The sequence below is a fragment of the Temnothorax americanus genome, unplaced genomic scaffold (assembly GCF_048541705.1).
Source record: "Temnothorax americanus isolate GAGA-0224 unplaced genomic scaffold, ASM4854170v1 Scaffold90, whole genome shotgun sequence".
NCBI lineage: Eukaryota > Metazoa > Arthropoda > Insecta > Hymenoptera > Formicidae > Temnothorax > Temnothorax americanus.
Window position 1 is genome coordinate 137373 of NW_027509813.1, and position 17022 is coordinate 154394.

General features: G+C 38.9%; 3 protein-coding genes across 3 annotated transcripts; 2 read left to right on the forward strand and 1 right to left on the reverse strand.

Annotated features, from left to right (window-relative positions):
- Positions 1 to 106: 106 nt before the first annotated feature.
- LOC143908253 (uncharacterized) lies at positions 107 to 759 on the forward strand. Its single transcript, XM_077425754.1, has 3 exons — positions 107 to 167; positions 241 to 446; positions 513 to 759. The coding sequence occupies exons 1-3, from the start codon at positions 107 to 109 to the stop codon at positions 756 to 758; spliced, it is 513 nt and encodes a 170-aa protein (XP_077281880.1). The 3' UTR covers position 759.
- Positions 760 to 797: 38 nt separating this feature from the next.
- LOC143908283 (uncharacterized) lies at positions 798 to 2022 on the forward strand. Its single transcript, XM_077425804.1, has 2 exons — positions 798 to 1116; positions 1269 to 2022. Exons 1-2 carry the CDS (start codon positions 798 to 800, stop codon positions 1598 to 1600), a joined length of 651 nt encoding a protein of 216 aa, XP_077281930.1. The 3' UTR covers positions 1601 to 2022.
- A 1384-nt stretch (positions 2023 to 3406) lies between these two features.
- LOC143908281 (class E basic helix-loop-helix protein 23) lies at positions 3407 to 12426 on the reverse strand. Its single transcript, XM_077425802.1, has 5 exons — positions 11822 to 12426; positions 8414 to 8569; positions 7125 to 7316; positions 5474 to 5610; positions 3407 to 4971 (listed from the first exon to the last, which is right to left on the reverse strand). The coding sequence occupies exons 2-5, from the start codon at positions 8537 to 8539 to the stop codon at positions 4818 to 4820; spliced, it is 609 nt and encodes a 202-aa protein (XP_077281928.1). The 5' UTR covers positions 8540 to 8569; positions 11822 to 12426; the 3' UTR covers positions 3407 to 4817.
- Between the last annotated feature and the right edge of the window lie 4596 nt (positions 12427 to 17022).

Genomic DNA, 17022 nt, shown 5'->3' on the forward strand with positions numbered 1-17022 from the left:
GATAACAAGACGTGATATTAGCCAAATATACGTTATCTGCATGTGCGTGATATTTCAATTCATTTCATTGTATTCGTTTGTGTATTTTGATTCGCCTAACCGCGAAATGTCAATTGCTTACCCTTACTATTCTCCACTAACATTTGCCGAGACGATAGAACAAAATGGTACGAAAAGCATTTGAAGAAACGAGGAATGAATAATACCAGCGCGATCTTCCATGATATTTTATCAGGTGAGTATCCAATGAAGTTTTTCGAAGCGATGCACATTCGTGGCCGACACAACGCATTTTAGGACGCCGACCGATCTCATTGTCTCTGTACGTCGCTGGCGGCATCGTAATCGCGATTATAATTTGCACCTGCTGCTGCACCCTGTTCGTGAGAAACAAATGTGCGAGGATCTTTAATAAGCTGATGGGGAGACGGAAAAAAGAGTCAGTATAAGACAACTGTATTACTACGTGATTCTTTCTCGGCGCGATTCCGCGATTCGATTAAAATGTGAAGAAAGCGATCGTGATCAGTCTGCGAAATACGTTTAGAAAGTATTTCTCCGATGTTGAGGAAGGACGAAAGAAGTTGCGGAAAAAGAGGAAAAGACCCGTGTCGCCGGACTTGACGTACATCCCGACGGAAGTCGCGCCGATTATCCCCAGGGAACCGGAGAGGTTGGAGAACGGGTCGCCGACCCCCTGTTATAAATGTTACAGAAAGAAGAAGCGAGGACGAAAAGCGAAGAGGCAGACACGATGAGACCGAGAAGAAGGTTAATCGACAAGTAAATGAGCAAAAATGAGACATCTTTCCGAAGAAATAAAAACACACGCACATGTACGAGACAGAATGATGGTCTTTTGTTTTCATCTGCGCGATTCTCTCTCTATTCCTGTAACGTCGTCTCGTTTGGACGGAAAAATGCGGTCTTGGGCGATCGGTATTTACGTTACGATCAGCGCGACGATTTTTATCCCAAGAGCCCGCGGGACGATAGACGTGAATCTGAGCGAATTGGAGTATCTCGCGAATCGATTGAACCCGTACGAGTGCAGACGATTGATCGCCGCGCTTCATTACACGACTTACGACTTGCCGAAGAATCTGGCCGCGGCAGGTCAGCTCTCTCTCTCAGCTCTCCTTTCCAGTTTTATAATTTTAAACCACTTGCCTCGTTAATTCGATTTTGCTTTATTCGCGTGTCGAAGGATTCTATATATATATATATATATATATATATATACTAACTTTTATTCTCGCGAATAAAAGAGCGTAAGGTGGACGAGGAGATCCCGTGTCTGCGTCAACTGCTTCATTGGAATAGTTCCCCGGCGGAGGGTCGGGGCAAGACGCACGCGGCGATTATACATCGGCTTCGACAGCTAAATCGCAACGATCTCGCCGATTGGCTCGGTAGAACTACCTTCAAACAACTGGGAAAGGATCTGGACAACGCTATTACGCAGTCCTTCGACAAGCTCGCCAAGGAAGAAATGGAAACCAGCACGTCGGCATTCCGCATTGCTAATTATACTCAGGACTGTGCAAAACACGATCAAAACATCCTTACCTTCGTATATAAAATGCATGATAATCAGTAAAGTATCATTTTAACGGTAAAATATGAAGTGGCGAGGAAGAAAGCACTAAAACAAATTGAGCAATGCTCACCATTTAAATATCATAGAAAATGTCCTTTATTATTTCCTCAACGCGTATCTAAAGAAATCAAAGATTTATGTATTTTAGATAAAGTGTATTGCCCAGTACTGGATTATAATCCGATATTTCTTACCTGACTATTCTGCATACCGATTCTTTTATATAACATAAAAGATTTGGCCGAATAATGCATGAAGTATTCATCGTTTATAGCTTGTTTGCGACAGCTGAGTCCGTTACCTGGACTCAAGAGGAAGATCCGTGGTTACCAGTCGACACAGTTCTTATGGCCCTTGTGCTTGGATTGTTAGGGACACTGTTCGTTTTAATTGTGGCCATTATCGTACATACCGTCAAGAGCAATAAAAATTAAATGCCGCGCGTATGTCCCTCCCCGTTGTCCCAAAGTTTAAATAAAGTTTGTAAAATATGAATATCTCTATGTTAAAGAATAAACTAATGAAAAAAATGTTTTTCTTCTTGATCTTTTTCTCATCTCGTTAATAACGTTTCATCTCCCAATTTTTTGTTGATGCAAATCAAAATGTATTACAAAAAATTATAAGTTTTATTTTTATTTAAAGAAAAAAAAATGGGAAAACGGTCTCGATAATTTCGAGAAAATAAGCGGTGAATATACATAGAATTGTTTTTTTTACTATAATATAATAAATCTCTTAAAACAAAACATTTTTCTCTTTAATAATTTCTATTTAAGGCATTTAAAAAAGAAGTTATAATATATGAGTAAACAATTAATTACCCTGTATTCTTATATAAAATTTTTCAAACACAACGCGAATATTTACATGAAAAATATATTGTATGTAATAAATCTATGCCATATAAATTTTTGATAATAAGACTGCTTCTACAAACATCGCGGGAAATACAATTAAATCTTGGTTATTTTTAGTTAACTACAAAAATAATTCATGCGCATAAATAGTAAATACAGAGAATTGTGTAAATGCGGTAATGAATCATAATAAAATGCTACTCAGTAATAATGTCATAATAATAATGTGTGTGAAGCAATGACCGTGGCAATTACCACCATAATGACAGTGACAGTGACAGTGACAATGATAATGATAGTAACAACGGTATAATAATAGCGCGCATTGATGATGATACTGTTATTAATAATAGCGATAATGGACTTTCTTATGAAACTTAATTATGACTTCGAGACGTAAAGTTACGCGACTGAATAATTAATCTAACTGACAATACTATGCATCTACATGAATGTTATGATAGTTACGTAACTAATAAATTAATTGCACTTGATTTGTTGCAAATGTATTACACTTGACAAATTTTAACATAATCGTTAGCTTGATTAGTCTGTTTAGTCAGTCCTACCATACCACTGTTATGCCTCTCCATCTTTATGCAAAATTTAATTTACATAACTAACAATTTTTGAAGCAGAGATGGGTAAAATTGTAATGCATATCTTTTGGTAATCATCAAATGTAATTTAATTAATTTTACATTTGTTAATTACGCTTGTAATTGCTAATTGGCCAACAAACAATTATTACTTATGTGTATAGCTAGCAGCTAAGAATATAATTGGTAATTGATGATCGATAAAAGATTATAAATGTAGTTATTGCGGTTGGTTAATACCAATTGGCAAAAATGCATCGAAATGTTTGTCTTTATAGATAATTCACGGACGGAGAAATGTGAGTGAAACATATAGGTATATTGCAACAAATGACATTACTAGGATAAAACATTAAAATAATGTGTTATTAATTTAATATAGTAACAATAATAGTAATAATGTAATAATAATAACAGTAATAATAATAATCATTTAAAAGATTTCAAAATAATAGAATATTAATCGAAATAAAATATTAAAAGATATAATATTTCTAATAACCATGTAACAATGGTACTATATAGGAATAATAGTTGCATAGTAGTTATAGTAATAGGAATAATAGTAGGAGTGATGGTTGCAAAATAATAATAATAATAGAGCAGTATCGTAACAGAATAGTATTAGTAATAGGAATAAAAGTAATAGTGTAATAGTAGTTGTAACTAGCATGATAATATCTTGCACTAACTAATAAGTCGGCAATGTTGATAAAAGAATAAATTAATAGAAATTTAACGATCGATAGAAAGACACATCTCACGATGTGTGAATTATTTGCACAACCGTTATTTTCGGTACACTCGATGTGCCGTACGATATAAATATTTTTTGCGGATATGTTCTCTTTCTCTCACTCTCTGTCTCTTTCTCTCTCGATATATTCTATATGTACAGCGAGACTCACGTTCTATCTGAACATGCACGTTATTACTTAGATATTTGGAGAAGTACATTATCTTTCAGCCCTAAATATATAAGAAAATAGACTAACAAGAGAATTTTTGCTACCTGTTTCATATTTTGAGTTGCTCGTTCTTGAGTCAAAAGGGAGGGAGAGTTGAGCGGTTTTAATAACGAATTAAACTTTATAAATTCAACTACGTAATGAAACGTTATTCTTCAACTATTTTAGAATGTCGCTTTAACGGAATCTTAGATCGAGGGGTTTGGCTAAGATATCTCTAGCATGAGAGAAATTAAGTCATAAAAATATAATGGCTTCCTATGAAACTTCTTCTAAGGACATCTCGATTCTCGGGTTGTATCGAGAAATCTCTCTTCGAGAAGAATTATACGCTAGATCGGAAAAACGCGCGTCCAGTGTATTACGTATAATGCAAAAAACGCGTACTTTTCCTTTATCTTTCTCTTTTTCTGTCTTGTTCCTTCATTATTCACTCTCTGTTATATTCTATTTCATTATGTTTATCTTATTTTTCTCTTTCTCTTCTCTGTTTCTTCCATGCCTCTTTCTAATCGTTTCCCCTTCTTTTTGCTTATTCTCGCGTTTCTTCTATTGCGTCCCTGCGGAATCATCATTTTGTTATTCCAGCGCGGATTTTTCGCAAACTTACGACGATCTACGAAGATCCATGGCGAATAATGAGTGGAATCGTCGCGGATTGCTGTCCCTATGAAAGGCACTAATATGATAGTTTATCACAGAGTCTGTGCGTGTATATGTATGCGTGCGTACGTGGTCGTGTGAATGTGTACACGTGTACTCGACGTTTGTCGTTTAGAATAGAATTTTCTTAGATTCTGCGCTCTAGATCTTCGTGGAGAAGACTGTTGTTGTTGGTCTCGTGAATCGACGCGGGGGATGAATCGTCAGGTTGTTCGCCCCCGCTTAATTCTAATTGGCCCGTACTGTCGCCGCTGCTAGAACCGCATTCGCCATCGACAAACCTGAAAAATAGAGCATTTTTTAAATAAATATGTAGGCAAATTATATTCAGTTTTAATTTCACGTTTTATATATCTCAATGATTGTTTGTTTAAAAAAAAGATATTTTAAGTTTCAAGAAGTCACAGTTTTAGGAGAGAAATATGATGCATGCAAAATATATTGCAAAATCAATAGTTTACGAAATACTTTTATAGTATATTTTATAGTAATTTTATAATAATTAATAACAAAGAATTTAAGTTTTATATATATACACACACACACACACACACACACACACACACACACACACACACATATTCTAATATATTTAATATATAAAATAAAATTTCGTAAAAAAGTTTATTATTCTCCATCTCATTTCGATAATTGTTAATACTTTATATCCACGTAAAGTATTTATTTTTTTTTCTTTATTTCTCAATTAATTCTGATGTATCGAGAAATTATTTCACGCTGCGCTGCGATTGAAGAAAGAATACTAGATAGAACGATACTCACGTGTACGGTTGTTCTTCGCCGCGCATCTCGCATATGACATTCGTCAGTGCCATTATATAATTTTTAGCCAACGTGAGCGTTTCTATCTTGCTGAGCTTCCTCTCCATTTTTACGTGTGGTATTACCTCGCGTAATTGCTGAAAATTACAACGAGAAGATTGAAAGCCTATCTACTATATCGAGTCGCATTCGCGCGATAAATAACGGCGCCGGATTGCAATCTAATCAAATATATACAGTCGAAAGTTGATACATTTTTAACGATGCTACGTATAACCTATCAATAAAACGAATTGCTTATCGGATAGAGCTGCAGCTGCGAGTTGTCGCCATTTATCTTCCGCACAAATTGATTTTTCTATCACATATTTTGCTGGCGTTTGCATTTATGACGTTCAACGTCGATCAACAACGTTTCGCGTGGTAATAAGATAATCGTAATATAATGAAATTAAGTAAACGAGTCTTTCTTTAAATATTACAAAAAAACATTAGTAAAAAAAAGATTATATTTTTCGACTATATTTAATAAAAAAATTATTTGCTAAAGTAGAGGAAGTTCGAATAAGGTGAAATATTCTTATAAATAGAACCACCGCGATATCTAAAATATTAAGTGTTATAATCTAGCGGATAGCAGTGGAATTACTAGCTGCCGGGCCCATAATCTAACATACAAAGCGGCAGCGTGGCACAACTCGTCGTTAAATAATAAATTGAAATAGAAAATTTAGCGTGTACCGTATACAGCGTAAGGTTAGTATATAAATTTTTATTTTGCAATTAATCTACTTAACAGATTCTTAATTGCCTTTTGTTGCATAACTAAGATAGAACTTTAGTGTGGTATATACTTAGCAAGTGTCATATGGTGTATATTTTTCTATTTTATACGATGAAAAGGTAAAAATAGTGATATCGGACAAGTCGAGATAATTCCCTTTTTTAAATGCCTTTTATTTTATGAGTAAAGTTTATAAGTAAAAAGTTTATATATTATTATATGTATATGTTATTACATTAATAAGTTTCAAACATTTTTATATGACAATGTTATAAAAATAGCAGTTTGTAATAAATTACTATATAAATTAAATGTATAATATAATAATAATTATAAACTATTTTATTATTAACATCTCTTTATTATTAACTTTAAAACACAATAAAAATTATTTTTTTTTGCAAGATTAAATAAAGTGGTTCACCTTGCCCGACACGATTCAAATTCTAATATTCCCGACAAAAAATCTACCTTGGAAAATTTTGCTATAACATTAAACTCACTATAAATAAACGAAATTGGTTAGAAACACATTGTAACAAACATTTGGCATTACGACTCGACGTAAACAAAGTTCAGCTATCTTTAATAGTTTCCAAGTTATATTAAAAAAGGCTTAGGTTCAAAATACCCGAACTTTCTCTATTTTGAATGTATACTATTTTTGTTACTTATTGTTAGCAATCTCACAGGTGAATGTGTTTATGGGATAGAGATCGATCGTACTTGATTATTTTCACTCTTATTGTTCGCAATTTAATGTTCCGTAACGAAAGTCTCTCGTTCTTCGAAAGTTTTTAGCAAAGTTCGTCGCGCTCATCGACGCGATGAAGCGAAAGCTGCCTGGAGGAAGCAATAAACTGTTACCTCAAAGGCGTCGTTGAGGGAGTGCATTCTCATTCTCTCTCTCTCGTTACTCTCGAGCCTCCTCAAGTTCCTCTCGCGAGCGGAAATTCCGCTTTTCCGTCTCCTCGTAGCCGGCGGCGCGCTACCGCGATTTCTTCTCTTCGCCTGCTTCGGGCTCCTCTCGCTCCCGCTGCTATCGCTCTCCTCGCCCACCTATTTTCGTCCGGTTCATAAAAGGATAGACAGATCTTTGTCAAATATTTGCCACGGCGGTTTCATAGCGCGGCACGATGATAGATATACGAGCGAATTTCCATTTCAGGACTTCCCAGGAAGAAACAATTTACATTTGAAAATTGCATTGGTATCGCGACGCCTCAATCAATTCAAGAAACACAGAATGCTTGTAAATATCTCATGTATATTTTATGTATGACGCGATAATATAAATATCTTATTACAATACAAATTCTTTGTTTCGGTCTCATTTTAACAACACGTTAAGAAATACATATTATTAATTTTTCTTAATTACTTTTTATAAGAAAAGAAAGAATTAGCTTACAAATGTATATTTCACAGAGGATGTTTTATTATATCCATAAGTGCGCCTACATCCGAATATAATCGACACGAGCAAAGTTGATTATATTAATACGCGATAACGTGTTACCGGTGTTACATAATGGTATTTTCTAATCTAATCTAGATGAGAAGATCTTACCATGCTATTTTCATCAATAAAGGAATTCATTTAACTCTTGTCTCGTTTTACCTTCTTGTCTCTCCTTTCAAGAACGCGCTTCGCGAGTATTTGTCTAATTGTAAACGTTTAAGCGTTTAAGCGATGAAACCCGACTGATAAAATGTTAGCAATTTTCTTCGGTGCTGCACAACACTGATAAAAAAAGATTATTTACTCAATTCGGATAGCTATATAGTAATGAGACGTCATTTGTTATATTTAACGATTTATTTCTGGATCTGATTTGTTATCTATTCATCGAATTCGATCGTATAACTAATTGATTTCGCTTACACCGCATCGCACACCAAACACCGTACTCGTGTCTCTCGTCACGAATTATTATCTATTGCAAATTGCGTTGAGCTTATACAAATCGAGAAGTGCACGGTGCCGGAAAAACCTTAAATCTTATCAATTCGGCATGATAATGGTGACTTATGTGGGTCGAGTATTTTTTCTTATTCGGAGTAAATGGAACTTTAAGAGCCTCAGGTGAGATAACGCGCAGCTGAGTGCGATAAAGAAGGGAAACAACAGAGTGGAGAGAGAATAGATGATATACCTCCGCGACATGGTGGCGAGTACGTTTCCCGGTAAGCGAGTCGACGGAGGCGTCGTCCAGGTCGATGTACATTTCCCGATCACCGCAGTCTTGGTCGCTACCCGATAGCCTATCCAGGCTTCGCATTATACTGATCGAAATCACAGCTCGGTCCCCCTGTAACAAACCGTTCATCTTCAAAAAAATCTGTGCGGTAGAAAAAAAGCAGGAAATGCCCTTCCCACGCGAGCATCGTCCGGTTCTTCCTATCCTTTCCGTGATCATGAACGAAAGAAAGTAAATACAAGCTTGTAATAAATGATAAGACAAGTAGCTAAAGAAATTAATATCTTTAACACATTAAGAGCTTACAGTACTGTACATATAATACTGTATATAATCTCTATCTGTGAAAAACACGACGTGTGAGGATTTAGTTATATCACGTCTACAGTGTGTGCTATAAATATAAATAGGTTTACGCAAGATAAAATAATGATATATTATCTAAGCTTTTGAAAAAGATAAAAATATATTTTTTTATACGCTTTATAAGATTTATACTTGCTAAATATGCTAGATAAAAATACGACGAAATGTGGTATATCATTATAATGTGTAATGTTCGTGGTAAATCGCATCTTATAGGACGCATATATAACGCAACACGATTTACGTTACGATTCATGGCGAGGAAGTTTCAGAATCATCGATCAAGATTAAACGTCATTACCGAGGCTGACGCTAATGTCTTGTTCGACGATTCTGAAATACTCGACTACCAGACTATAAGTCACGACTCTGATTGCCGTTTCTGTAGAAAAAAAAAATTGGAAGCTCCGTCAACGCGAGGCGAGGCGAGATAGGAAAAGAAAAGAAGAGAGAGAAAGTAAGAAACGTCAACATGTGCGCGTGCGGGTAAAGATAATCGAATCGGGGTATCCCATTTTTCCTGCTTTGCTCTCTTCAATGCCAAGAATTCCCGCTCGTGGCTGCGCGCGCGCGCGCACGCACATGTCGGATTGAGGCCAATCCAGCTGTCAAATCGAGATCGGGGTGATTTGAGGTGGAAGCGAGACGCGGCTCCACGGATCTCACAATAATACACTTTCTCCCGTTATCGAGCGCTCATGCGATTGCTCTTGATGGATATTACGATTTCGTCAAACCTTGACGCGTAAACGCACGAACAGTAACGCAGCCAGACGCTGCCCGGGCTACCTAGGAGATTGAGCAATACAGCGGAGTTGCATAATGCACGATAGTATCGGGAATCATTTTAGCTTTCGATTTTTTCGAGTCTCCCGAGTACTTCACGAAGAAATTCGTATTCATGCAATGCCGGAATTTTTCATATAAGTTCGTCATTTCGAAATACGTTGAAAAAAGGATAGGAATGTGATGCTGCATCAATATTTTCTCAAAAATATAAAAATTACAAAATTCTCAATATATTTCCTTACATTTCGACATTTTGTTTATTTCATTTACTTTAACACATATCTCTTTCACACGTCTCAAATAAATATAAATAAGTTTATGCAAAGTTTCTCACGACGCGTAGTCACGACGAATTCGTTATTCGTATTTTCGGATCGTATCTTGACGCGATTGTAATTAATCGCCGAGCGGATGCGTCGGTGTCGAAAATTTGCAGCCCCAAGCACGCACATTCGATTCGTAAACGCACGCTTGTATTGTGTTAACGCGCGCATTATTGCCCAGCAAACATGACAATATATCGACCTACAATCCGCCGAAAGTGACGAAATGCCGTTTCGCGCGGAACGCGAGGCGCAATTTTCAGGACAATTTTTCATTTACTCGGTGATACGTGAATTTCGCGAGAATTACGCTGCATAATAACAAAGTCGTTTCTCTATCTTTCAATAGCGCGCGGTCGTATCCGATATCGATAATGCTACTGCAGTAACTTATCGTAACGCTATTGCTACTTCTCTCTGCCACACGTTCTCGCTATTCCATGAGTTATAATACATACACATATAATGCATACATATGTTATATATGTATATGTGAGAGTTTTATATATTATATATTATATAATATATATATATATATATATATATATATATGTTATTTAGAATTATATGAACATTTAGATAAGAGTTCTGAGAATTTTAATAGTTGGCAATTCTTTTTGTATTATTATAGATATAGTACACATATATGGAGGAACTATTAAAAGTTCCAGTGCTCTTATCGAAATGTTTTTGTTGGAGAGCGTTCGAAAACAGCACGCCATTTTGATTGCCATTTATTCGTATTATCGAGTATTAATTTGCTTTCATTATCAGTACAGATATACTCGGTGCTCTTGACGCGCGAAGAGAAAAGTACCCGCTTATCGGATAAAGTGTCAAGGGCGACGTAAACAGCGGCAGGAAATGTTCGGTCTCGCGTTTTAATTTTCTGGAAAATTTCGGCGGACACGGCGACGTATTATCAGGCGGTATTCATTGTCGGGAAGACGCTCATCGTTGTGTTACGATCGAACGATCTCCGACAATTTACGCCGAACGATAACCTTCGACGTGCTACGTTGTGATTTACGGTGGAGTACCGTATCCGCCACGCCGCGCGCCGCGCCGCGCTGCCTCGCTACGTAAGCTATTCGAGCGTTCGGGTTTTCTTCGGGCCCAAAAAATATCATCGAATTCTCGAACGCTGTCGAAAGAGCACGATTATTTTCGAATAATTTAAATCAAATTTGTCTCGTTCTTATCTAAACTATTTTTAAATCCGCATTTCGGGAGGGTAGAAAACACGTGCATCGCGAGAAAAACCATCCCAGATAACACAGTGTCCAAAATCGGGACATATGACGTTTTAATGATGCCATTGAGACGTCTTTAAGACGTCTTATGTCCCGATTTTGGACAATGTGTTATCTGGGATAAAAATCGCGCTTCGAGTCCTTTTATATTAGTTTTTTTTCTTTTTTTTTTTACACAGAGATATTAAAGCCCCTTGCACAATGCTAGGCAACAGGCAATAGGAACAGGGAATAGAAATAAGAAATCATGTATAAATGCAGAATAAATAATAACACAGGCAATAGACACAAAGTTTCCGTCACGTTGAAAATTCTGTGCCTATTGCCTGTTGCCAACCAATCATAGCACTCGAATTTTTTAGGTTGTAATTAACAATTTTCTGGTTATTTCCTGTTCCTATTGCCTGTTGCCTGGCATTGTGCAAGGGGCTTAACGCGCGCATTAGAAAGCACTTGACAGTTCGCGAACGAGGCCCCACGATCGACGTTGTTCGAAAGATTGACGTTGCGGTTCCGGATCGCGCGAGCGGTCCGCATTCCAAAGCAGCGTAAAAGTGCGGACGTGTTCGCTCGCTCGCTCGCACGCTCGCTCGCTCGTGTCGCGAGTGTAAAAATGGCAAAAATGTATTTACCTCGTCGGCCGATTATTCCCCATCAGTGCCTCGTGTAAGTGCGGCGAGTGCGCGCTCACTGAAACTAGTGGCGTCTGGCACTAGGCGCGCTTTTCACCGCGCCGAACGTCCCGCACACTTTTCCTTTCACACGACACTCACTTGATCTTGCCACTAAATCATCGTACGTTCCTCGGACCCGCGGAGCGGTTATCAATAACGCCCCTGTCAACGTCGCGATCGCCGTTGTCAATTTCAAACTCAAAAGTCCCAGCAATGTCGTTCTTACGTCGACGACGATGATTATCGCCTCGATGACGATAAGGCAATTTGAGAAAAACGTCAAAGATCGAGAGAGAGGATGGAAGGAGGGAGGGAAAGAAGGTTCCCGGAATCACTTGTTATTCGGCACGATCGCGATCTCTCGTCTCCAGGAAAAAGGGCGAGAGAGAGAAAGAGAGAGAGAAAAGGAAGGGACGGCCTCGGCGAAGCGCGTATCCGAAAAAGTCAGGAGCTGAAACTTTATCAGCGGCTCTACCGTGTGATGCCGATATACAGTCAGGGCCGGCCGAGCGCCCAATGCGGACTGACTATAACTGTAAACGATCACTTGTCGGCGAAGTGAGCGTGCAGGCCCCACCGGCTTCCCTCGGGGACTCCCGCCACTGGCATGAATATACTCGTGCGACAACGTGCCAGCGTATACCGACTCCGAGAGCGGCGGCCGCGGCGTGCCGGCGTACACCGAGAGGTACCGACCAGCGGGGACCACCTTGTGGCTTCCACCAAACCAGTTCCTGCTCCAGAACCGCTTCCACCTGCTCTCTCGCGCTCTGAATATGCTCCGAATATGCGCTCCGGACGCGCCCGGCTGATTACCTGTGGCCGAAAAACCGAAGAAAAAGAGCCTTCCTTGGGAACGTCGCGTATGCTGACGTTTGGAGACATCGCATCGGCTGCCCCTTTACGCTCTAATTTCTTCCTCGGTCTTGATCCTTTGAGTTTTTTTGGATTAAGGATATATTCCGATCTCGTAATCCTTATCGCGCGCCACGTGCAACTGGCGCCGGTTTCATTAGGAGACTTTTCCTTTCAGATAGCGCGCGTTTGTCATTCTCTCTCTCTCTCTCTCTCTCTCTCTCTCTCTCTCTCTCTTTTTTCCTTCTATTTGCTTTTTTTTACATTACCAGGAAGTGTGACACTTGGCGTTATGTAATCGCGCGACTTCCGCAAAATGTGTAGAAACCTGTTGCGCACTTATCGTCGCTATAAATAAATTGTTGGCTACCCAAACGTATCGTGCATCTCTTTCTTCGAACGTTTTTTATCGTCTTTTTTTGTACGTGACAGTTGTAATTTATAATTATCACTTCTGAAAAGTAATAATTACCTATGAGGTGTCGCGGGCAGCAGATTCTTCAGCTATTTTGGAATCAATTTTCCTTTTCAAAGCCTTTACGATTTTCGATTAATTATTACAACGGAAAATAAGAGATTTTTTTAAAAGACAAGCTAAACTTTACAGGAAAATATTTTCCAGAATTTTTTAATAAACTTCAAGACGCTTTATTTTGAACCGTGCCGTGATTTAAAAGTTGATCACAAAAATATGCAGTAAAAAAAAGAACGATGATTTTTCTCGATATTTTCGAATTATTTCGTGACCGATCAAGGAAATGGATTAAAAAATAAACTGGCAATTTTTATTTTTATAATTGTTAAATATGAAAAAGTTAAATACAAATTATATTTAATTTAATAATTGTATTTCATGTAAATCAATTTTTTCTGTCTTACCTCGTAAAAATATGTATATTCTTAATATCGCTGCAATCCGTAAGTAACTCCTATCGGAGTTTCGTGGCTCCTCTTCCGAACCGGTTCCTGACGATCTGAAAAAAAAAAACTGTTATCTTTAAAGCCACGAAGCTCTCGGCCGCGAACTCGGCCGGTACGTTGCGCGACGCTGCAAAAACGCGCCACGCTGGTTGCGCACGACAATTGTTAAAAAGAAAGAAAAAAAATAGAAACGGATCGAGCGAACATCAGAGGCCTTGTAGGCCTTGCTGCGTTTCCGTCGAGCGACGCTCCCGCGAACGTCGTCGACGAGGACGGGGTGCTCGGCGGAGCGGGGCGCGGCGGAGGATCCGATCAGGATTTCGCTTCCTAACCGGAACACTTTCGTCCCGCTTGCTTTCTAGATCGCCGTCGATAGATCGTCCGGTCCGAGGCGTTCCGCGCGACATAACGGTATAGCGGAGGAGCATTCCTGCCCGGCTGAATCGGTCAGAACGTTGCACGAACGTCGTCCCGTCCGTCCGTTCGTTGTCCACAGAGCCGATTATCACGCATCGGTCAAGGCCCCTCTCCCACCTTTTCCACACCGCTACCTTCTTCCACATTTGTACGGGGCCGAGCCACCTTCACCTTCTCTCCGGGCATCGCGGCGTCCTTTTCTTCTTCTTATTTCTCTCCGTCTCCGTTTCGCCTTCTCTCATCTCGGGGCTCAATCTCGTTCTCCCCTGCCTTTCGCGCCGCGCAGGCCGCGCTCCGGCCGACAAACGAGGGAAAATGCACGAGTGCGTTCTACGTTTAGTTTGAGTTACGCCGAGGTGAGAACAATGCGTTCTTACGTCAGAACGAACGAACGAACGAACGAACGAACGAACGAACGAACGAACGAACGAACGAGCGAGCGAGCGAGCGAGCGAACGAACGAACGAACGAACGAACGAACGAACGAACGAACGAGCGAGCGAGCGAGCGAGCGAATGATGAACCGGACGATTACGCTTGTAACGATGATGTCGTTTGCAGAAACACCCGTGACACGCGAACGCGCACCGTGGATCTTCGTGACGTAACACGTGATATCGAATGGATGAGATAACGTTTGTCTGAAATACCGTTTAACCAAATTGATATTTCGCCGCGCCGGCGGATCACGCTAATATATGTCAAGCACGGAATAGATAAAGTAGATAATAACACGCGATAACGCGACTCTATGTTTGCCGGTGCATATATGTATGTATATTTCATAACATCGGCGTCGTCGAGATATGCTTCTCATGACACCTCCATTGTTTTATTGTCACTCTCGTGCTAACACAAATTTTTCACGTAACTTTCAGTAAATCGACTGATTTGAGTTAGTCTCTAGAGACAGAGGGAACTCATTGAGATTATCTTTGAAAGGCTTACTTTTTCTCTTTAGTTACAGCGAAGAAGTAATACCCCTAACAGCAAATGAGATATATTCTGAGATTGTTCAGAGGATATCACAAAGTGTAAGATATTATAAGGATGTTCTCAGTATATTAAGTACATCCTTATTACTATATTCTATAGATATACAGGATAATTATTGCTGTTAGGGGCGGTTCTCTAAACTTCCCAGACAGCATCATGTTCAAAATCGGCGGGACGTAAAACGTCTTAAAGATGTCTTTAAGAGGTCTTACGTCCCAATTTTGGACATGCGTACTGCCTGGGCCCTTGCTCGACTTAACGCTAGCAGTTTGACTCATATTCTTTAGATTTACCGTGAAACAATAGGGTTCCCTCGAATCTCTCGATGTTACTTGACCACTCGGACGATATCGAATGCACATCGAAAGTAAACGCACCGCGATGTCAAGAGACTCGATGCTCTCTTGACTCGGTAAGAATTTAACTGAAAACACATTGATACACACCTTCTTTTCTAGCATGCTGGCGTCGCGGCACAAGAGCGCGCGCCTCATCGCATTCTCGTCGCAATGTCTCGGAACAATGTTCGGCCCGGATAAAGCTACCGACTTACTTTAACTTACACCTGCTAGAACTAAAGCGAAGTGCACACGCATATAAACGCCGTTTCTTGCAACGCGAGAAGTATTTGCATACAATACTTCAGAAAATATGCACGCCGAGACGAGTGCCGTCTTTCGCAAATTTAAATATTTAATATAGTCGATAACTTGAGTCACGAACGAAAGTTCCGTCAAAAGAAAGTTCCTTCCAAATACGATCGACGTATATATACTTTGACCTGTGGGAATCTCCGCTCGAGTAGCAGCAGCTTTTATATAGCTTCCAGCGCGAAAGCCATTAATGTCTCGTTAATTTCAGTAACAAGGATCGATTTGAAATATACCCGGCATGGAACGTTATATCTACGTCCACTTTTCACATTACATTCTAAGACATTTATTCTTAACTAATGCTGTGTGTACGTGTGCGTGTTTGTTTTTCAAAACTGCACACATATTTCATCTGACGTAAATAGACAATACAACAACACAATCTTTTTCGATCTTTATAGCTTCCTTCCCTTCACCTTGTGTGTCTCGGAACACGCAACTATATAAAGAATACTCGTGATTTACATTTTGACAGTGAAGAATATCATTATAACCAGGATATTGTCAAACACTGACGTCGAATACTGACAATATCCTGATTATAATGACGATAGCTCTATTTCTTTTTGATACATGCATTTATATGAAAAAGTTATAGTCTCTGAAATCGTAATCTCTTAACAAGAACGTTTATATTGTCAGTCATATTGGCAATATTTCATGATCGATGTCTCCTTAGTAATTGAAGAATCCTTAAAAGGACAGAGAAAGATTGTGTTCGATCTTATTTGACTTGATCCCGGTCGTGAAAAACCGGTTTCAGCGTTTCTTCGTTACACTTCGCACGCATTGTGTATACGTCTCATCCACGATAAAAGTCTTAAGGAACTATCGAGACTTTCCATTTCGAAATGATCGGTTTCATTAATTATTTCCCAAGGCATAATATACTGTCTTAATTATTAATATTTATGGCACCATTAATCAAGTAATGTTTAAAAATATACGTCCTTCAGGGGGCCTATTACGGTTTTTGGGTGAGCTCACTCACTTTTCACATTCTCATCTCACGTGACTTTGTTCACCCGATTACAGAAGTGTCGAGTGAAAAACTGCGAGATCACTAGGCACTTCCAGCTTAGTGATTTCACATTTTCACGAAACCGCGCATTTTTCTCTCGTCTTTTAGTTTATCACTTTATTCTTATTGCTTAGGTTTATAAGTTCTTTGCTATTTTAAACAAGTACCTCTTTTTTGAGTGTTAAAGGCATTTTGTTGTCGTAAGAGCAAAGTAATAATTCTAGATTGCGTTTTAATAAAAAAAAATATTAACTCGACTTCTCAGCAAAGAAATTTTAATTTCAATTTTTCATGTT

Coding starts and splice junctions, on each gene's coding strand:
- LOC143908253 (XM_077425754.1), top strand. CDS start 107: ATGTCAATTGCTTACCCTTACTATTCTCCACTAACATTTGCCGAGACG. Junction 168..240: donor CGAGACGATAGAACAAAATG/GTACGAAAAGCA, acceptor TTATCAGGTGAG/TATCCAATGAAGTTTTTCGA. Junction 447..512: donor GACGGAAAAAAGAGTCAGTA/TAAGACAACTGT, acceptor TAAAATGTGAAG/AAAGCGATCGTGATCAGTCT.
- LOC143908283 (XM_077425804.1), top strand. CDS start 798: ATGAGACATCTTTCCGAAGAAATAAAAACACACGCACATGTACGAGAC. Junction 1,117..1,268: donor GAAGAATCTGGCCGCGGCAG/GTCAGCTCTCTC, acceptor CGCGAATAAAAG/AGCGTAAGGTGGACGAGGAG.
- LOC143908281 (XM_077425802.1), bottom strand. CDS start 8,539: ATGCGAAGCCTGGATAGGCTATCGGGTAGCGACCAAGACTGCGGTGAT. Junction 5,611..7,124: donor CCCTCAACGACGCCTTTGAG/GTAACAGTTTAT, acceptor TGTAATTTTCAG/CAATTACGCGAGGTAATACC. Junction 4,972..5,473: donor GGCGAAGAACAACCGTACAC/GTGAGTATCGTT, acceptor TCTATTTTTCAG/GTTTGTCGATGGCGAATGCG.